Below are 23658 nucleotides of genomic sequence, written 5' to 3'. Positions count from 1 at the left end.
CAACAGTAGGCTAATATGGGCTTTTTTCTTACTCTTATATATATTTAAATCGATGTTATGAACGAGATAGGTCACAAGTAATTTAAAAGTAGTCCGATGATATTACCTGAAATCTGCAATTAAAATTGAATTGACATTTTCCTTTTTGAAGATTTATTTTTGGTGTTTTATGCCTTACTGCGGGATTCGAACTCGGGACGCTGTTGAGTTATTAGAAAACAATATGCATTCTTTCACCAAGCTATTTGACAGATCTGATGAGTCCGTTTCTGCTCTTCTGTCATATTTCATAAACAACAAAACTGTGTCATTATTATTATTGACTGTATAACATAACATGCCAAATCATACAAACACTTATACATTTATGGAGTTATTTTTGACCAGATTAACAGCCTTCAGCAGTTAAATTTTTTTTTATCAAAAATCAAGCCATGTGGGGCATAAAGTGAAAGCCCCAGCTACGTGTATGAGGAATATAAGGATGAGGAGAGGGAGTCAGACCTGTCCTCTACATCATGTGTGCCTTTCAAAATATATACATCTGAATCAAATGAGTTTTACAGCTGCACACATATGAGCACAAATCTGGCACTGTATTCATTTAATAAAGAAATGCAAAAGTCATATAAATCTAAATGTTACCAATGCACAAATAAAGACCCAATTATACAGACAATTCCCATTAGTGGTTATTGTACAAACATACATCATTTCATATATCACATACACAACCCACCACAGTTGAACCTTGAAAAAATGCTCTGTCAGCAGATTCATCATTTCATTTGAGTCTGTCATTGAAACAACATTCAGAGAGAATTCAAACAGACTATAAAGAGAAATGGAGAAACATTTGAAGATATTGAGTAAAGAGAGAATAAAACACAGGGAAACTTCAAGTCATTTGATAATCTGGACATAACCGGAAATTCCAGATCCAAAGTAAGTGAGACGATGAGTAATAGAGTTATAAAAGAATCCTGTCAGTTTCTGCAGCGATGCACGTGATTACAGTAAATCATCATCATGTGAGAGAAAACACTGGCTGGACGAAGACTGCACGAGTCAGAAAATACACAAAATCAAGACCGCTCTCTTTTTCACATTAGCAGTGGAATGTGAGACCGCTCAATTAAGAAACGAGCTTCATCAGAAATGGCACCCTTGCAAAATATACTTATAAAATGCCATAATTGTCATGTTGCACAAAGCCTAATTTAGGATGTTTTTGGCATTAACAATGACATTATTCTCAAAGAATCAATAATGCAAAAAATAATGGTTCTTAAAACAATCTCTTAATGCAAACTATAATTTCTTTTAACTATTATTATGGGCTAAAATACGAGCTGGATGTTTGCTGTCGAGAGTCACTCACTCTCTCAAACAGGATTTTTGATGTCTACATGTAGTCCACAGAATACTGCAATGACTGTTTGCTTAAAGAGTCTCTTTCAGTTTTCACCAAGCAGAATTCTAGGGTCCCAAAGACCGCAGTTAGATAAGGCATGATTCGCTGTGGATCCACCGAGCTCTCAGCAGAAGGCTGTTATTGTGAAAGGTCTGAGGACAGCATCAGTGCAGGACTGACTCCGGCTCGTTGTTATTTGGTGGTGACGTCTCCGATGATGGGTTTCTGCTGGGACTCGGCTGACTGCTCCAGAGCGTGCTGCATCAGAGAGTCTCTCTGCATCTGCTTGGCTTTGTTGTAGAGCAGGACTCCCAGGAACACCATGACGGTCCCGACGGCGGACACCAGCGTGATGGAGTTACTGAACACGATGATGCTCAGCCAGATGGACAGAGCGTGCTTCACCGTGCTCGCCACACTGACAACAACAAAACACCGTCAGCACAGCACCACAATCACAGAAACACTCAGGACTATAACACAATACTCTCAATGGAAACATCTAGGGAGCAGAAAATGAGTTGTTACATCACTTCCAACTGATCTCAGTTACTTTTAAACTCATTTGTGACCCTGGAGCACAAAACCAGTCATAACCAGTCCATTTTCTTAAATTGAGATTTCTACAATCTTCTTAATTTGATTTCTTCAATTTTCTTAAATTGATCTGAATAAATGATCTTTCCATTGATGTATGGTTTGTTATGATAGGACAATATTTGTCTGAGATACAACTATTAGAAAATCTGGAATCTGAGGGAGCAAAAAAATCTAAATATTGAGGAAATCTCCTTTAAAGTTGTTCAAATGAAGTTCTTAGCAATGCATATTACTAATCAGAAATGAAGTTTTGATATATTTACGGTAGGAAATTTACTAAATATCTTCATGGAACATGATCTTAATATCCTAATGATTTTTGTCATAAAAGAGAAATGTATAATTTTGATCCATACAATGTATTGTTGTCTATTGCTACAAATATACCTGTGTTACTCATGACTGCTTTTGTGCTGCAGGGACACAGATTACAAAACATGGCTTATGGCTTGAATCTGCTCCCAAACCCTAGAATATGGAAATAACTTCTGACCGCGCTGCAGATTTGTTTGTTTGCGTTTAACCCCATTCCAGCTTCTGTGGCTAATTTCATGGAGAAAAATATTATGTCTAAATTATATTATGTTTTTATCATTTATTTTTGCTAAAAACTCAAACTGTATTTGGCTTAACTCTTAAAAATCTCTTCAAAAGAGTTAACGGAATAATAATAAAAATAAAATCTCAACGAGTTAAAAGCAGCAGAATCTAATTAATGGATAAAGGGACTCGGCTGGAGGATCTTACCCTAGTATTAAAAACTTGTGTGTCATCCTGGAATGACCAATTCCACACGGGTATAAACAATCTGGTCATATCGGTTAGAAAATGGATCAATTCTGGGACTAATTTCATGGAGTTTATTCATTGTATATAGATGATCGCACTGCAGAAGAGAAATGCTTTCTCTCGGTGTTGTCTGTTTCCAAAGATTCTTAAATCAAGAAACATTCACTTGAGAAGCAAAATAACAAGACCAGAAGGCTTGTTTTATGAGGAACTGATCAAAATAAAGTGAGTTTATGATCAAAACAAGAACAAATCTGAAAGATCAACTTCATTCAAAGGGAAACAGGTCTTGGTTAACAGGGAACACATCTTCACTATGAAGTTTCCCCTCAAACTCCTCATTTGCTGCTCGTTGATAGTAAGGCAGTTGTTGTAGCAGTTATGTTTCGGTATGAGGAAGTGTTAAGGGATCTAGAATATGGCCATGCATTAATATGTGCTTTAGAATTACTAACCGCCAATATACTAGTAATATGCATGCTAATAAAAACTAATTAATAATGAATAGCATTCCCTAATCTAATGTGTTATCAAATTTCCACATTGATAAGATACTTGTTCTTGTTTTAAGCATAAGCTCACTTTGTGTTCAATTTCTCAGAAAACAAGACTTTATCTCTTCATTGTGAATCTCCAGTAAATATAATGTAAACATCTAGAGATGTTTAGATATGTGTATTGGAAAACAAGACAAAAATACAGAGGTAGATATGAATTAACATTTAATGCCATGATTATGAATTTCGGAGACTTTCTGCTCCAATTTAAGAACTTTTAAAACCTTAATTTGTGTAAGACCCACAGAAACTGATATTCATCTGAAATTTGGTTATTTCATATTTGGGTTCATATTACAAAACCTGACAAAGAGTATGTCCAGGTCATATTTAAAGGCCTAGATGATGTACAGTGGTGGCCGTTATCACAACACTAGTATTTCAGCAGCTAAAAATGGTTTTAAGTCAGTTATTTCTATCTTCTGCTGTAGTGTGTCTGTAGGAAATATCAGTTTACATTTCCAAACATTCATTTAGCCATTAATTGTAATAATCCAGTGAGATGTTTGAGATCTGATCTGATCATCATCAGTCTGTCTGGAATGACATGAAGAAACAGAACAAACTGAGATTAAATCCAGAAGAACTGTGTCTCTGCTTCAAGAAACCTCCTGCAAAGCTACAGTACTGTTAAAAGTTTTAGGTACTTGTGTAAAAATGCTGAAAAGCATGTTGTCAAAAATAATGTCATAAATAGATTGTCTTTACCAATTAACTTCTATTAGCTAAATTAAATCAACATTTGTTGTGAGCATCCTCTGTGTTTAAAGCATCCTTTGTGTTTAAAGCAGCTTTTGTCCTCGGTGCTCTTGAGCAGAGTTTCTTCTGGATTTAGTCTCAGTTTGTTCTGTTTCTTCATGTCACTCCAGACAGACTGATGATGATCAGATCACATCTCAAACATCTCACTGGATTATTACAATTAATGGCAAAATGAATGTTTGGAAATGTAAACTGATATTTACTACTGACACACTACAGCAAAAGATACAAATAACTGACTTAAACCCATTTTCAGCTGCTGATAATACTAGTGTTGTGATGATTTTGGCCAGTGCTATGTGCTGTGCGTCTGGGTGCAGAGACGTGACCGGGGTGAGGTTGGCACCTGAAGGTGACGGGGGAGATGCGGCCCATGAGAGCGTAGGCCGTGACGCTCTGCAGGTGGAAGAGCACGCCGTCGAACAGCAGCAGCAGCACGATGTCCTGAGAGAGTCTGAAGGAGCGCTCGCTCTTCCCCATCAGTGGCAGGTCCTGAGACAGGCACAGCATCAGATAACACACCTGCCCTGTTCTCATGCACTTAGTGCTTGTTCTTTATATAGTCATGATCAGTGTTGGGGAGAAAGCAGTTGCATGTAACAGAGTTACGTAATTTAGTTACAAAAATAAATGTAATCAGTTACAGTTACTCAGAAAAAATAAGCAATTCAATTTCAGTTACTTGAAAAAATGTTAACGATTACAAAGGGGGTTACATCTGAATATTTTCTCTCTCTCTCTCTCTCTTAAATCTGTATTTAACCTCAGAACGATCTCAAAGTAAAAAGAGATGCTAAAGTCTGATTTTGAGGTGGATGTGCTTTAATATGAAATGATTATTAATTCAAGTGATGAGGGATTGTGAGTCTAATAGTAATCAGTGTTGAGGCTAACCCTGCCTGCTTTACATGTTTCAAAATGATTAACAGTTGATCAGTAATTAAACGTAATCAGTTACATTACTTTAATCAAGTATTTGAAATAGTTACACTACTTATTATATATTATAAAAAGAGTAACCGATCACATTTCCAAAGTAACGTCCCTCCCAGCACTGTTTCTGATGTAGTGGCTGTTTAATATGAGAGTGTGCACAGACTGACCATCAGGAAGATCCAGGCAGGGACGAGCATGATGACCGCAGCAGCGCTGGTGTAAAACTGAAGCTCTGCAGGACTAGACCGGGAAAAACACAGACGCCATGAGAGTCCTGCCTGCGGTGTAACTCTTACACAACAAAACACTAGCTTCAGAGATCAGCTCCAAGCCTAATTAAACTAATGAAACCCCTCAGGCTCATCTGAAAACTACAGGTGTGTGTTAGAGCAGCCCTGGGGCCGGTTGCACCAGCTGGACATACACCCGGCTGTAACACTAGGCTGGACGTAGAGAATTTATACCCCTTGAACCATCTTGCCATAATGCTACGTCTGAGACTAATCTTACGCCTAGTCAGAGGTAGGTGTAAAGTCATGACATTATATGTTTTTGGGATTCATGTCTGTTAGTAAATTATTACTGCAGGCGTGAACTGTAATGTTTATGGTCTTTTCAGACAGGAGAAGCGATATCAATCGTGAACTATACCACACTGCCGACAGTATTGAACTAATAAAAGAATATTTATGTACAGCCTGTAATTATGCAGTAAAATATTACATATGATCTGGGATTATTAAAAGAAACTGTACCATTCGACATCTTCCTTATGTCACTCAGTAAAGACATTCATTGTACATAAACCCGATAATCAGCTAGAAGAAATAACTAGAGAGAAGCACTGTATTACATTCATTATGTTTTACTTCACCTGCCGCCTTTCTTTTTCATGTTTATTTGAAGAAATCTGTCATGGGAACGTGCAGGGAGACACCAGATATAAAAACGCAGACTTGTTTGAAAAGGTTTACTCGGTGAAATCATGGTACGGTGGCTTCTCTTGTTGCAGCGTGAGCACGTCGCTGCGGGAGAATGTGCCAGCGTGGACGAGCGTAGTCTACGCCGGCATCTGATCGTACTTTAGGTGGTGCAACCGGCCCCTGGAGTAAACCAAACACACAGCTGCTGTCTCTCTCAGTGTTGGGTAAGTTACTTTCAAAAAGTAATTAATTACAGTTACTAATTACTTCATCAATATTGTATTTAAATTACTTTACTAATTACTCTATCTGAAAAGTAACTTAGTTACTCAATAAGTAACTTAATTATTCAAATCGCTAATTAGGCTACATCTTAAAATCCCTATAAACCTTAATAGAAATTAAACTCTATATTCTTTCAATTCGAGTCAAACATATAATATTTTAGCCTTTTAGCTTTAAAACAACTGTAATACTTAAACATTTTTATGAAAAAAATGTAACCACCTTTGGTTAACAAATAGAAATACTCTGCAAAATATCTGAATAACAAAAAGGCTTAAAAGTTAAACAATACATTTCAGTTTGGCAAGATGTTCAGGAAAAACCCAACTAGTAAAATCTGTACAGGTTTATGTCAAAATAACACGTTAACTGAAAGAATAAATTACAGAAATGATCTTCTCTGCTGAATAATGTCAGATCGCGCTGTTCTTATGAGGTAAATTTCTCATAGCAGGTCTTCTTTCAAAAATGATGAATATTAGATTTTTTTTTTTTTCTTAATATTTTACTTTTTTTTTGTATCTAGGTGAGGGCATATGCGCGCAGGTGACTGCATATAATGAGCTCAGACACGGGAAAGACTGTACCTTGCTTTAGTTTCATACGGATTGCATAATCAGAAACATTAGTTTTTAATTTGAATTCGTTCAAGTGTCAAGTAGACACTTCAAGATTTTTAGATTCTATTGATTTTAGCCTTATATGTATCTGAGTCAGAGCCGGCGCCAGGGCACCTCCATCTGTGATTGCGTGCAGTTTCTGACGCTCGCTAAAGCGTGCAATCGCTTTCTTATGTGCGCTGTTTTACCGGTTTCACTTTCGCTTTCGAAACGATCACGCTCAGCAAGAAGGGGAGAGGATGGAAAGTGGGGGGCACCGTAACTCTGCCCGCGAATGCCCCCTCTTGGTGCCGGCCCTGATTTGAGTATTTAAGGTTTCTCTGTGAATCAGGAAAATCTGAAAGTGAACGCACCCGCACGCGGAGGGTTAAAGCCGCCGCATTCAATATCTTTAGACGGTAAATTTAGATTTCAAATTCAATATTGCTTTTAGAACTGTTGAAATTATTTACTGTATGTAACGCAAGTACTTTATAAGTAACTGTAATTAAATTACCTAAAAATGAACAGTAATCCCTTACTTTACTTTTTCAGTGGATAAGTAATTTAATTACAGAAACGCGTTACTTAGTAACGCGTTACACCCAACACTGGTCTCTCTGCAGGTTTGTGCCTGGAGCGATTCATTCATTGATCTGCATGACTTAATGGTGCTAAAATGTGATCAATTGTTCTTTAGCTATTCTAAACTACTAAAAAAAAAAATGTGAAAATATTTTGGCAATCTTTATTTTTATTTCTTAAAAATAACAATTTAACCCGAAAATAATCATTATAAATACTTATTAAAAATAATTATGTGTATATACTGTTTGTAAGTTACTAAATAAAACAGGTGGAAATAGTTGCTCTCATGTCTTTAAAATTATAATTGAACAATTTTTAACTTGAAATAAAAACTAAATATAAAAAAATAAAAAAACTGTGTATACATGGAAAATATTTGATTTTAATTAGTAGTAGTAGTACTAGATCAGGGTTTCTGCAGGTAAAGATACATTTAAGACATTTTCAAAACCTTTTTTAGGACCAATAACAGAAAGTTTAAGGAATAAACTGAATGGACTGTATGTCAATATGTAACTAAATGTAAGTGTTTAGTATTTGTACTGCTTTTTTAATTCTCAACTAGCATATGGAAATAACGGTTACTCTACCTTCTGATCACACTGAAGAAAAGTGCTGTTTCTCCTCAATCTGTCTTTCATTCGTTATTTGATTTAATATTGAAAGTAGAAAAATTAGAAAACGGCTCCTTTTTTCCAAAAAACAAAAAATGAGAATTGAGCTCAGGGATAGAAAAATGAATAAACAGCTTGAATATTTGATTTCTACACGTGGGCAGGAATCAAACGCCCCTTTCTGCTGATTGGTGAGCCGAAGATCAAACCACGCCATCTTCCACAGTATCATGCAGCAGAATAATAGTCCTCCTCTGCTGCAGTTTGATGGATTTTTAACGCATTTATTGCAACTACATTTCATCTTTTTTCATCAAACAGACTAATGAATAGCTCGACACAACTCGGATCGGTGCAGACCCTACAGGGCTTTCTTTCGGTGTAGACCAGCGGTTCTTAAAGTGACAGGGGGTCTGCGAAATAATTTGCTATAGCCTTATTTCCAGACTGTAAAGTCGCTTTTATATCATGATACATAGGCCTACTGTGATTTATTCCAAAGTGACTTATATAATGCATTTAACGTCAAATAATCTGAAAGAAGCCTTTTAAAAGACAAGTAGGGCCTGTTTGCTGTGGTTCATGTTTGTGGCATGCGCCGGAAAGATGCTCAAGGAGACCGAGACGCGCTAAAGCAGTGCATTCTGTTGTTCTCTTTATTTTCCAAAGGCAAGACATTTTGTAGTTATTTTGAATGTAACGTTACACAAGTAAAAATATGCATTTTACCATACGACTATAAATGACAGAGTATTAAGTTATTTCCCCTCGATCGGGAAAAGTGAACATCAATCAGTATTCAATATTAATTAATAATAATAATAGAAGAAAGCCCATCTCTGCTGCGGTCCGAGTTGTGTCGAGCTATTCATTAGTCTGCTTGATGAAAAAAGATTAAATGTAGTTGCAATAAGCGGAGGACTATTATTCTGCTGCATGATACTGTGGAAGATGGCGTGGTTTGATTTTCGGCTGACCAATCAGCAGAAAGGGGCGTTTAATTCCCGCCCACGTGTAGAAATCAAATATTCAAGCTGTTTATTCATTTTTCTATCCCTGCACAAAAAACAAAAATTTAAGCTCAATTCTCATTTTTCAGAAAAAAACGAAAAAGGAGCCATCTTTTAATATTAAATCAAAAAACGAATGGTATTTTGTCTTGTTTTCTCGTGCAAATGTCTAAAGATCATTTATTTGAGAAGCAAAATGACATAAGATGCCTTGCTCTATCTTGTTATTTATCAGCCAGTGGACACAGAACACTTTTCTTATAAAAGATTAAGCATAGATTTAATTTTACTGCTTAATTTTGTTCAGTTTCTCATAAAACAAGAGTTAATATGTTGCATCTCAAGTAAATGTGTCTTGATTTAAGGATGTTTAGATAATTGTACTGGAAAACAACGCAAAAATACAGAGGAAGATGTTCATTTTTTGCATGTAGTGCATGCAATATTTAATGCCACTACTACTTTGACAATTTAAGACTTAAATTTGAGAGCTTTTTAGCCATTCATTTAAAAGTGAAAGATGAATAATAATGCGAGTATCATCATGTTGGACATCCTTATGTCTGGATGCATGTGTGCACAGATCAAGGGCTCTCACCTGAACTTATACTTGTCTCCACTCAGCAGCTTCTTGGAAAACACATTCTGCAAGCTAAGACACAAACACTGCGCGTTAGACTGGAGCTCAGGGTGAAGTGTGTGTATGACGGAGGAGGTGTGTGAGAGCAGCACCAGTCCATGATGTTGGTGGAGAGAGCGGCGGAGAAGCCCAGCATGTTGAAGCTGATCTCAGTGGCAGTGCAGAGAGCCAGACCCGCCATCACAGGAACCAGAGACAGATTGACCCAGAAACCTGCAGCACACACACACACACACACACACACACACACACACCACAGTGCATTATGGGCTGTTGATCAGGTGTTTTGAGAGAGTGCTAGGCGGATCCCTAGGATTTACTGACTCAAGTCAAAAGAACACGATCCTAACAGGTGTCTATAATAGTCTGCTCTCTAGAAACACTGGGTCCTATCATACACCCAGCGCAAAGCGCAGCGCAAGTGTTTTTGCTAGTTTCAGCCCAACACAGTTCTCATTCTGTGCGCCTTAAAATTCTGCCGTCTAAACAGCGAATCCGCCACGGCGCCAGCGCAACTCGCTCTTAAAGGGAATGGGAGATGAGACTCTGATTGGTTTATTGCACGTTACGCCCCAAAACACACCCATTTCTCATTAAGAGAATAGGGACAACCCGTTCAGACCACGCGCCCGGGCGCGCCAACCGTCTTCCTGTCATTAAACTAGCAAAAGTGGATTCGGACACACGCCCTGTGTTGCCAACTAATTTTCAGAAAATGTTGCTAAAGGAAGGTGGATTTGTTGCTAAATGACGTGATGTCACTGCGCGATGATGTCATTGTGTAATCACGACGCAAAATTCTCACATCAAATCTCAGCAAAACAAAAATATTTAATTTAAATTTGTTTGTAAAATAATATGCATAATATTAAAATATAAATAACTGTTTTTTAAATACACTGAATTATTGAACACTTACACAATTATGAATGATTACAATTTAAAAAAATTAATAGCTAGTAAACTAGTAATACTTCACATTCTCAGCTATTACGCATTAAGCAGTGTATTAGTAGATAGTTAGCATGCTACACTCTAAGAAAGGTCTGTATAAACAGGGCACGATCTACTACAGTATGTGAATATCAAATCATTTTCTGTTTTTTTACCTGCATTTTAATTTAGGCATTGTGTTTCAGGTTACAGGGTTACGGTGGATAATGTCCTGGAAAATTACTAGTCTCTTTTCCATTTTTCTTACAGTGAACTAACTGATCAACAATTGCAAGTAAGCTACTAACAAAGTGTATCATAAATTAACAATTATTATTATTATTAAATTCTCAGTTCATGTGATGTGTGTACCGCTAGGCATCTTTGGTTTCCTCTTTTTGTGTCATTTGAAAGGAAAATGTTTTCTTTTGTTGAAATGTTGCCTTTTTATTGTCTTATCAAACGTTGCCAAATAAATTTGTTGCTAGGTGCTTTTGGAAGAAAAGTGAAGTGAAATTCAGCCAAGTATGGTGACCCATACTCGGAATTCGTGCTCTGCATTTAACACACACACACACACACACACACACACACACACACACACACACACACACACACACACACACACACACACACACACACACACACACACACACACACACACACACACACACACACACACACACACACACACACACACACACACACACACACACACACACACACACACACACACACACACACACACACACACACACACACACACACACACACACACACACACACACACACACACACACACACCTCAGTCGTGGTATTGAGGGTGGAGAGAGCGCTGGACATTCACTCCCCCCACCTACAATCCCTGCCGGCCCGAGACTCGAACCCACAACTTTTGGATTACGAGTTCGACTCTATAACCATTAGGCCACGACTTCCCCAAGAAGGTTTCACAACTTCAAAAGGTTGCTAGGGGTAGTCTGAAAAGTTGCTAAATTTAGCAACACAATTGCTAAGTTGGCAACACTGGACATTCCCTGAGTGCAGTTAAACTGTTTTCTCTGTGAATATGTGTTAAACTGTAGTTTATTTCTGTGATCTGCAGCTGTATTTTCAGCATCATTACTCCAGTCTTCAGTGTCACATGATCTTCAGAAATCATAATAATATACTGATTTACTGCTCAACAAACATTTCTGATTATCAATGTTGAACACAGTTGTGCTGCACAATATTTTTGTGGAAACCGTGATACAAAAGTGACAGAAAAGACATTTATAATGTTGCAGGACATTTCAGTTTCAAATAAATGCTGTTCTTTTGAACTTGCTAAAACTAAACTTCATGTATATGCTTTCCAAAAAAATTTGAAGCAGCAAAATCTACTGATAATAATAAAAACCACTACTAACAACCGAGCACCAATATTAAACAATAATAACTGAGCAGTAAATCAGTATATTATAATGATTTCTGAAGATCATGTGACGCTGAAGACTGGAGTAATGATGCTGAAAATACAGCTGCAGATCACAGAAATAAACTACAGTTTAACACATATTCACATAGAAAACAGCTGTTTAAAATACTACTAATATCATTCATAATATTACTATTTTTATTGTGTTTTGATTAAAAAAAGCCTAGGTCAGCAGAAGCCATTCATTAAAGACATTTTTAAAAATGTGAATATTTGAGTTTTTGACTAGTCGTGTATGATTGCGCCTCTCTCTCAGTGGTGATTGAGTCATTAGCTCTGTGTCTGCTGATGTGGAGACCTGTGTTTGTGCTTGTAGTGAGCACCTGTGTATTCTCCCAGTATGAGGCGGGACATGATGACGGTGAAGATGGGCGCCGAGCTCTTGACCGTCTCAGCGAACGACACGGCCACGTTCTTCAGACTAACCAGTCCCAGCACCACCGTGGTGAACCTGACACACATACAGAGGGAGAGAAGTAAGGCTGCTGCACCAGTAAAACAAGTTCCACAGTTTATTTATCAAGTCACAGTGGATCTAGAGCACAGGCCGATGTTGTTTTACAATCTGTTTGACTACTATTGCGTCACTCACAAAACCACGCCTGGGTCAAATTTCACTCCATAAACAAGCAGCATATTCATTATCTGTGACCCTGCAGCACAAAAGCAGTCATGAGTAGCACAGGTATATCTGTAGCAATAGCCAACAATACATTGTATGGATCAAAATTATACATTTCTCTTTTATGACAAAAATCATTAGGATATTAAGATCATGTTCCATGAAGATATTTAGTAAATTTCCTACTGTAAATATATCAAAACTTCATTTCTGATTAGTAATATGCATTGCTAAGAACTTCATTTGAACAACTTTAAAGGAGATTTTCTCAATATTTAGATTTTTTTGCTCCCTCAGATTCCAGATTTTCTAATAGTTGTATCTCAGACAAATATTGTCCTATCATAACAAACCAGACATCAATGGAAAGATTAAGGATGATGTATAAATCTCAATTTAAAATGAGTCTTATGACTGGTTTTGTGCTCCAGGGTCACATATATGTTGATCATGCTAATAAAAAATGAATTATTGAGTCCTAGAAGCGTGATTTTCATTACTGTATTACAGTAAAAGAGACAAAGACTTCTGTTTTTTGTTTCTGTGGGAAAAAAAAGAGGTGGACTAAAATAATGTTGCAATGCAAAAAACAATCTTAATGTCTTAAAGACAAGCCTTGTTTTGCTTATACAAAATAAAATGAATCTCTTTCTGTTGATTTTGAGGTGAAATATTTTATATTACATATTGATTGATATATTATTATATATAAATATTGAAATATATTAGTTTGATCCTCTAACTCTAGCACTCTCTATTCTAATTCCATTTTATCTATTTGTTTTCTTTATAAAAAAAAAAACAAGACCCTTTAAAACTTGCACTCTATTGGTTTTCTAACTGCTTATATATATATATAAAAACTCTAATACTAGCTTTCTCTATTCTATCTCTTTGTTTTCCTTTTATCTATTACATAAAAATAAAAACAACGTTGCTACGTGTACTGCGTTAGGCTAACTGAGACTTGTCATAGCACTTATATCATTGCTCTTTTGATGATTTTGATTGCTTCCGTCCGCTTTGGATAAAAGCGTCTGCTAAATGACTAAACAAATGAAATTCTCCCTAATACAATTAAACATTTTCCAGTTATTAAAGCACACATGCAACATCACATTTAGTTTAGAGGAACCCTTTTATCCTGACAGTAAACTGCATTAATGAAGCCGTGTGCATTACACATGAATAAGAAATGAAGGATTGTGGGTGCAAGCGCACCTCATCAGTCCCACAAACAGCATGATCATGAGGAAGTTGGGGGGGTATTCTGCGCGGGATTTGTGACTGTACAGCGGGCAAGGAACAAACATCTTCACACAGCCGATGACAGTGGTGGACAGCATCTGGACGGCTCCTGAAAGACAGAAGAACATCAGGCAAAGAACACTCGCCAACAAAAACATACATTTAAAGAAATAGTTCACCCAAAAAAAATCAACTTGATGAAACTATACCACGCCTCAGGTTATCCAAGATATACTTGAGTTATCAGATTTGGAGCAAAACTCAGAAAATACCTGTTTATTTTTACTTATCATTGCTATAGATTGTGCGCTTCTTCTTAAACGAGCTCAAATTTCATTCTTCCCGGTCTGATCCATAAATCGGCTGAAAAATACCTGGCCACTGTCTGGTAAACGGTATATCAATATGCAGTACATAAATTAGAATACATGAAACACTACTTACAATTAAAGCGACAACTTCCACTTTAGCACTTTCAGGTTCGTCAAAAACAAATAAATAAAAAAACTGAAACTTTTATGAAACTACTATTGTAGGTTAAATGAAGCCCAAGTGCCAACAACAGGCTGATTGTGTGAAGCGTAAGCAGTCAAGAACACGCCAAGGACTGTATATTTAGAAGCATGCATTTATAGCATTTTAGGTTACACTTTATTTAAAGGTGTTACAGTGTAATCGTATATTTATGTACTGAGGAATATTAATTAACTACATGTACTTACTATATGGTTAGAGTTAGGATTAAAGTTTGGTTTAGGGTTAGTTGCATGTAATTATGCATAATTAATTGTTATTATAATAGTAAGTACACTTCTTCTGTTCACCAAGCCTGCATTTATTTGATCCAAAATGCAACAAAAGCAGTAATACTGTGAAATATTTTTTTATATTTAAAATAACTGCTTTCTATTTGAATATATTTTAGAAATCAGAATATTAGAATGATTTCTGAAGGATCATGTGATTGGAGCAATGATGCAAAAAATTCAGCTTTGAAATCACAGGAATAACTTGCATTTTAAAATATATTCAAATAGAAAACAGTTATTTTAAATAGTATAAACATTTCAAAATGTTACTGCTTTTGCTGTATTTTGGATCAAATAAATGCAGGCTTGGTGAGCAGAAGAGAATTACAAAAAATAAAATAAAAATAAAAACCTTATCAAAAACTTTGACTGATAGTGTATGTGTGACATGTGTAACAAAGACACCTTAAAATAAAGTGTTAAGTTGTGACATGCACTTACTATTATAATAACAATATGCATAACATGCAAGTAACCCTAAACCAAACCCTAACCATTTGTGACCATAATGTGTCATAAGGGTAAATTTATTTACTTAAACTGAGATTTATTCATCAATGCAAAAGCTGAATAAATAATCTTTCCATTGATGTATGGTTTGTTATGATAGGCCAATATTTGATACAACTATTTGAAAATCTGGAATTTGAGGGTGTAAAAAAAATCTAAATATTGAGAAAATCACCTTTGAAGTTGTTTGAAATATTTGATACATTTACAGTAGGAAATGTACAAAATATCTTCATGGAACATGATCTGAATATCCTAATGATGTTTGTCATAAAAGAGAAATGTATAATTTTGATCCATACAATGTATTGTTGTCTATTGCTACAAATATACCTGTGTTACTCATGACTGCTTTTGTGCTGCAGGGACACATTTAGTAAGTACATGTCATTAAATGTATAATTACACTGTAACAAGGACAACTTAAAATAAAGTGTGACAGCTAATTTTACCATAGCAATTGTTACATTGTAATTACTCCGTATATAAATGCTCCTTTTTTACGTTTGTGCCCCGGCCCCGAGGAACCCTCTGCACGTGATATTGTGTCACATCTCATCCAGAAAACTGAAGCCGAAAGCACGTACATGTGTTTGTTTGCAAAGACAGTGGTTTATTGCACTACCCATGTTGTTAACTCACCCAGCATGCTGGGCTCTCCCTCCAGCAGAGACAGTATGTACTTGTTGAGGAAGAGCGTGCAGAAGCTGAAGAAGTACCAGAGCGCCAGGTGGGTCAGAGCCCTTGAGCTCCAGACGCCGGCGTCGGCCTCGATCATTGTGGTCTCAGTGATGGTGATCTTGAGCACCGGATCTCCGGGGGTGCTCTCGCTGCGGGCCAGCAGCACTCGCTCCGACCGCGGCCGGAAGCTGCCCAGCGAGGGCCAGAGCCAGGGTTTCCCAGAGCCGCTCATGCTGCAGAATGCACGGACACTTCACATACTACAGAAACCAGCGGCGAGGAACACGAGGCACGAAGAGCTGCTCCACACGGACATCTGCAAACATATAACACAGACTGAGACACCCGGCCATCGCAGATAAAGCCTTCTGCAGGCTTCGAAGACCTTGGAAAGAAAACGATGTAAGGAATAAACATACTCTACCAGTCAAAAGTTTGTGAACCGTAAGATTTTTCAAGTTTTATACCATTCAAAAGCTTGGAGTCAGTATAATTTTGAATTTGAAATTTTCGTTTGGGGGGGGGGGGGGGGGGGGGTAAATTACAGAAATTAATACTTTTATTTAGCAAGGATGCTTTAAATTGATCAAAAGTGATGATAAAGACATTTATAATCCATTTCAGATAAATGCTGTTCTTCTGAACTTTCCATTCATCAAAGAAACCCGAAAAATTCTACTCAGCTGTTTTATACATAATAATAATAATAATAATAATAAATGTTTTTTTGAGCAGCAAATCAGAATTTTATAAGTAATGATGCTAAAAATTCAGCTTTGAAAATCACAGGATTCAATTACATTTTAAAATATATTCAAATAGAAAGCAGTTATTTCAAATAGTAAAAATATTTCACAATATTACTGCATTTGCTGTACTTTGGATCAAATAAATGCAGGCTTGGTGAGCAGAAGAGACTTCTTTAAAAAGCATTAAAAATCTTACGGTTCAAAATCTTTTGACTGGTTGTGTATATTCTCCAAATATGAGTGTTTTTGCTGACAATGCAAGTTTGAAAATGCAACTTCCAATAGATCTGCATGACTTTTTAAATTAATTTCACAAAGCAAAGCTTAAAGCTTGAATAGCTCTGATTCACACATCTGAATATGGAAATAGCCCTAACTGTACTTCTGATTACTTCTGATAATTCTGAAGAGACGCTCCTCCTCAGTATTTCTGTCTAAAGAATGATAAATCAATATAGATTCATTTGAGAAGCAAAATAACAATATTATAAGAGTTTTGTTTAATGATAAAGCTGATCAAAATAGGCTAAAGTTTATGATTAAAGCAAGAACATATCAAGTTCCCTATCGAAAGGGAACTCCCGTTGCGTCGTCATTTTTCATTGACGACTGCTAATGGGGGAAACTCCTGTTTACTCTGTTACTGAAGCCAGATTGGTTAACGTTTGTGTACTGCACAAACCAATGGCGCTTGAGCCCGCCAAAGGGGGGGGCCCAAAGCACCATTTCATCAGAATCTTCTCCTTTAGCGACGAGACCATCTCTTCGCTGACTCTACAAGAAGCCGAAGAAGAAAGCTAGGAAGCTTACCTGCTCTACACTGCTCTTCACCACTCCCGCATCGAATCCAGCCTTCTGCAGTGGATGATTTCCCCTGCGGCCATCCGGCGAGGAAAAGAGCAAATTTCTGAGCAAATTCCAAATGCGTTGTTACAAATGTCACTTCGTGAGTGACGCAGACGGGTACAACGAGTGCGTCACATGTCTGGGCGTCACTCTCCCTACAGCGCCTCACGCCGCCGGTGTGCTTCACACGGAATGCGAGTGGCCTGGTTTCCTTCGGCGCGTCTGAGGAGGAGATATGTCCTTGACGGCATCTGACGCTGACGAGTGGGCTTGTTCCAGCAAAGAGCCCGAAGCTCCCCTCCATCGCAGTCTGCGGGGCCCAGCGTGGACTTGGAGCTGATCCGCGTTCTCACACGTGCTGTGGAGGAACTAGGCCTGGCGTGGACGGCCCTGGAAGAGCCTGCCCCCGGCCTCCTCGACGAGTGGTTCCTCAAGGATCGGTGTCAGCCTTCCCGCCGACAGCAACCAGCTCCGTTCATGCCAGAGGTCTACGAGGAGCTCACTTAAACCTGGCGAGCCCCTTATTTGGCGCGTATAAGCCCTTCCACTTCAGCAGCTCTCACCACCGTTGACGACGCTGAGGAAAAAGGGTATTGCATGCTCCCCAATCTCGAGTAGGCGGTGGCTTCCCATCTGCTTCTGCCGACGAGCTGTGGACTGAAGACGGCAACGCATCCTTCAAAGCCCTGCAGGATGACGTCAGCGCTCACCAACAGAGCCTATGCACCAGGCCGGTTCAGCCTTGCATACTATGGCCGTATTCTCAGGTATTTCAGCTCCGAACGGACATTGTAGCTCCGAAGGAATGGAAGCTACATCCTCAGACGGTTCAATTGATCTGGTTAGTCTTCGGCAAGGCAGAGGTCGACCTCTTCGCCTCCAAAGACAACTGTCACTGCCCAACCTATTTTTCGAAGCAGCGGGATGATAACCAGGTTATCAGGCCCCCCTCTGGAGGAACCAAGTCTGGTTCCCAGAGATGATCCAGCTGCTTTGGAACTGTGGAGCCTTCATGTCTGGCCGCTCGATGGGAGGTTGATCGACTCCCAACCGGAGTCGCCAATACCATTTTAGAGGCTAGAGCTCCGTCCACACGCCGTCTCTATGCCCTTAAGTGGTCAGTCTTCAGCGACTGGTGTTCAGCACGTAACCAGGATCCGATTTCATGTGACGTGTCCCATGTGCTTATTTTTCTACAAGAGTTGCTGGACAAGGGGTGCACCACTTCCATGCTTAAGGTCTATGTGGAAGCTATCGCGGCGAATCATTCTCCCAAGGCAGGCCGGACTATTGGCAGAAATTAGTTGGTTGTTAAATTCCTTATAAGCGCTTGGTGCTCCTCCTCGCCCTAAGACTGTACCGACCTGGGACTTATCTATAGTCCTCTGGGCCCTCAAGGGCCCTCCCTTTGAGCCGCTTCAAACAGCTGGCTTAAAGGGTCATGACGCTCAAAACCACTCTACTTTTGGCCCTAGCATCGGTCAAGCGAGTGGGTGACTTGCAAGCCCTATCTATCAGTGCTTCCTGTCTTGAGTAAGGTCGTTCTCCAACCGCGCAGCAGCTATGTACCGAAGGTGCTCACAACTCTGTTCAGAGCCCAGTTTATCTCCCTTCTAGCACTCCCTGCATCAGACGGTGAGCTGGGACCTAACTTGCTATGCCCAGTCCGGGCAATGTGAGTGTACTTTGAGTGTTCTAAATCATTTAGACAGTCCGAACAGCTCTTTGTGTGCTTTGGGGGCCGCTCTAAGGGGCTGCCGGTCACAAAGCAAAGGCTATCCCATTGGATAGTAGAGGCTGTCGCCCTGGCCTATACCTCAGCGGGCGTACAGTGCCCTATAGGTGTGACGGCACACTCCACGAGAGGAATGGCCTCCTCCTGGGCGTGTTATTACCTCCACAGGTGTTATCTGCTTAGTGCTCTTTCTCCCTAACTGGAGCGTTTTCATTCCTCATTGGCAGATACTTGTGTTATGCACGCACTTCATTTTTCTCAGTCTTTACTTTGCATCTTTGTAAATGTATCCTGATTTAAGAATGTTTAGATACTTGTATTGGAAAACAAGCACATACTGAGAAAGATATATTCATTTTGTGTAATGCATCAGATCCACTGACGATGCCATCTCTCACGTCCTCCACTCTTCCCTCACACACTTGGACAGCAACAATGGGAATTATGTAAGGCTGCTATTCATTGACTATAGCTCAGCTTTCAACACTATAGTCCCCATCAAGCTGGCATCTAAACTCACAGACCTCAGCCTAAACTCCTCACTCTGTGACTGGATTCAAGACTTCCTCACCGGCAGACCTCAAGTGGTGAAAGTTGGCCAGTTCACCTCAAACTCCATCACCCTGAACGTAGGAGCCCCACAGGGCTGTGTCCTGAGTCCCCTGCTCTACTCTCTCTACACGCATGACTGCGTGTCCTCTCACAGCTCCACATCTATTGTCAAATTCGTTGATGAGACTGTGGTTCTGGGTCTCATTTCCAACAATGATGAGACCTCATACTTGGATGAGGTAGAGAGACTCACATCATGGTGCCAGGACAACTGTCTCTCCCTGAATGTGAGCAAAACTAAAGAGCTGATCATGGACTTTAGGAAGAGACAGCAGCGGACCTACACTCCTCTTATGATCAGTGGGACCCCTGTGGAGAGGGTGAGTAGCTTCAAGTACCTCGGCGTAAACATCTCCGAGAACCTGACTTGGACTACACACATCCAAACACAGGTTAAGAAAGCCAGGCAAAGACTGTACCATCTGCGACAGCTGAGGAAATTCAGGGTCTCACCAGCAATCCTGAAAACTTTCTATTCAGGGACCATAGAAAGTGTATTGACTCAGTGCATCTCAGTGTGGTATGGAAACAGCTCCAATCAGGACTGCAAAGCACTACAGAGAGTTGTGTGCTTAGCTGAGCGCATCTCAGGGTCTGCTCTCCCCTCTCTGCAGGACATCTACCTCAAACGCTGCAAAAATAGAGCTGTTAAAATCATCAAGGACTCAAATCACCCTGGTACCCGTCTATTCACTTTGCTTCCATCTGGTAAGCGCTTCCGTAGCCTGATGGCAAAAACTGAGAGACTTAGGAGGAGCTTCTTCCCCCAGGCCATCAGGCTCCTAAACTCTAACTCTGTGTCATAACATCACTTGACTCCATGTTAATATCACCATATCAATAAGCTTCAGATTTTTTTCCACCTCATATTGTTGCTATTTACATACCCTGGACAACTTTTTGCACATTCCTCTTATTATTATCTAAGTCAACAACATACTGACCTGCACATTTATATTTATATTTTTTATCTTTATTTTATTTTTTCTACTTTTCTTCTTCTTAATATTTGTATTCTATATAATTGCACTGTCCTTGGAGCGGACCTGACCTACATTTCACTGCTGGTTATACTCTGTATAATTGTGTATGTGACAAATAAAAATAAAAATGCACTCTGATTGAAGACCCACAGTAGGATTTAGTGAGATATAATGGGTGTACATTAGATAATGCACCAAACACAAAGCAAAAAGCACACATTATTAATTTATTATAGTACCTGAAATGTCGAAATGTCACTGTGATTTTTCAGTCACTTTTCTGTGTTTCTTTCAAATACGAGTGGCTTAGTTTGACATTTTGCTAATGAAATGACAACAGGTAAAAGTGTCGAAATCCTTGAGTACTTATGGATTCATATATTCAGGAATATGGCCGCAGTGCTGGTGGTTTTGTATGCTTTTTTTATTTGGGCTTTTGATCATTCAAATGGCCTAAAAGCCTACTCTGTTCATGTTATAATCCATCTCCAACACAATAAATTAGTAACAGCAGTCGATTAAGAATTAAGATTAGACACGACCAAATCGACACCTGACAATACCAGCACATCTGAACACATGATAGTGTTTAATAAAAACATAATGTTACTCAACCAGTGTGTTCATCCGAGACATCTAAGGTTAATCCAGAGTGAAGTACACTTCATCGTCTGTGTTCTTCAGATGCTTCGCTGAGGCTGAGGCTAAAGTTGAGCTCAAGCAGTGTTCAGCACGCGGCTGTGTGTAAAAACAACTCCTTCTCTTCTCTTTCCTGATGTTTGAGCGCGAGATGCGTAACTCTGCGCAGTCTGAGAGCGACCGGTGTTGTGCCTATTTTCGACTCCCTGCCAAATTATTACCCCCCTCGTTGAAATGACCTGATTGCCTAATCCTAACCCCACCCCTAATCATAACCCCTCCCCCACACCTAACCCTAAACCTAACAATACTAGGGGGGTAATAATCTGGGTAAGAATTCGGCACTACACCGGAAACGCTTTCGCTTTCCATCAGTCTGCGCAAGTAGCGCGCAGCTTTGACCGGAAATCACTACATAAACGACAATTTGCGGAAGTTTAAACCCCCCCCCCCCCCCCCCCCCCACACACACACACACACACACGCTCACACACACACACAGACAAACACACACACACGCTCACACACACACACACACACACACACACACACACACATGAAAAATGCTTTCTTTAATAACATGTAAGTCTCAATTGTATTTCTTCAGTTTGTGATGTATTAAACAGCCCCTTTCTTCCTGTTCTTTATCTGTTTATACTTTGTTATTATTGTTATCATTTTTGATGGTTGTATTATTCTGTTTAATACTCTTGATTTCTGAGCTTTAATAAAAATAAAAACCCCGTGTATTAACCGGAAACGGAAGTGCGCAGCCTGTTCTGATGACGCAGGTGTTGCAGCTATGGTGTGAACCTGAACCTGCCCCAGATCTCTCAGATATCATACACACAAAGCAAAAACAAAATGGTAGACTATTTTCCATTAATTTAAAGATTGTTTATGAATCCTTAAGTTCAATACAGAACCATCATAAAGCTGTTAGGACATCTCAGCTTGATCTTTGATGAAGGAGTGTTTGTTTTCTCTCTTCTATTGATTTACAGACTCGTGTATTTTTATGCTATTGTCATATTGTACTTTGACTCTGTTCCTCTTTCATATGAATATGAAGGTAAATGGTGCAGAACATCTGAGTGTCTGTGACAGCAGAATTAGTAGAGAATAGCCCCACATGTGTCAGTAAACCTGAAGCACAGACAAAAGTCACAAACTTCTCTCTCCCACAAACACAACACTATAGTTACACCTTCTCAGATCCTTCATTGCAGAAACACAAATCCAGAAACTCTCACATGTTGTGCTCTTATTGCTGCAGTCAATCTGGATATAAACACATTCACACACGAGTCTTAATGCTGTTTTTCACCTGCAAATGACTAGTTTCTCCCTGAAGCACCACATATCTGTGACAAATGGAGCAAAAGTGTTTGTGCATCTGTAGACAACAGCACTCTTCAGAGATCAGAGGATTTCAGACAATCAGAAGAGATACACTGTATCCGGTGTCTGTTATTTTTTATAGTTCTTCATGTTTTTATGTTCAAGTTTGTGGATATGTGGTGCTTCAGGGAGAAACTAGTCATTTGCAGGTGAAAAACAGCATTAAGACTCATAGCAGCAGATTCAAGCAGTTGTCCTTATGTACTTGTGTTTGTGCTCGAAAAAGCATCTGAGGGAAATAAATACATATATAAATATATATGAAAACATTGTACAAGTGTGCAAATCTCATTGAAAGAATTCAGATACTGATCTGTGGATGCACAGAATTCATCCGTGGCTTCACATTGTTGATGCAGGTGTGTGAATGTGTTTATATCCAGATTGACTGCAGCAATAAGAGCACAACATGTGAGAGTTTCTGGATTTGTGTTTCTGCAATGAAGGATCTGAGAAGCTGTAACTATAGTGTTGTGTTTGTGGGAGAGAGAAGTTTGTGACTTTTGTCTGTGCTTCAGGTTTACTGACACATGTGGGGCTATTCTCTACTAATTCTGCTGTCACAGACACTAGATGTTCTGCACCATTTACCTTCATAGTTTCATTGCATCAGTTGTCTAAGAACAAAAAAAGCTTTAAAAACTTGATCTATCTGCAATTTCTTTCCTATCTTTAATGACCTGTAAGTTTAAA

General features: G+C 38.9%; 1 protein-coding gene across 2 annotated transcripts; it reads right to left on the bottom strand.

Annotated features, from left to right (window-relative positions):
- Positions 1–148: 148 nt before the first annotated feature.
- Positions 149–21955, bottom strand: LOC306849208 (solute carrier family 35 member E2A-like). Of its 2 annotated transcripts, none has more exons than XM_079384080.1 (9): positions 21541–21955; positions 15962–16316; positions 13974–14109; positions 12454–12581; positions 9810–9930; positions 9676–9729; positions 5226–5298; positions 4469–4614; positions 149–1832 (listed from the first exon to the last, which is right to left on the bottom strand). In XM_079384080.1, the coding sequence occupies exons 2-9, from the start codon at positions 16230–16232 to the stop codon at positions 1607–1609; spliced, it is 1155 nt and encodes a 384-aa protein (XP_079240206.1). In that variant the 5' UTR covers positions 16233–16316; positions 21541–21955; the 3' UTR covers positions 149–1606. The 2 variants fall into 2 exon arrangements, with proteins under 2 accessions (XP_079240206.1, XP_079240207.1); XM_079384081.1 differs by lacking the exon at positions 21541–21955 and adding an exon at positions 17560–18252 and having other exon boundaries at positions 556–1832.
- Positions 21956–23658: the final 1703 nt, after the last annotated feature.

Source organism: Barbus barbus, assembly GCF_936440315.1.
Source record: "Barbus barbus genome assembly, chromosome: 29".
In the NCBI taxonomy this organism is placed as follows: Eukaryota; Metazoa; Chordata; class Actinopteri; order Cypriniformes; family Cyprinidae; genus Barbus; species Barbus barbus.
This window is presented reverse-complemented; position numbering and strand designations above follow the sequence as displayed.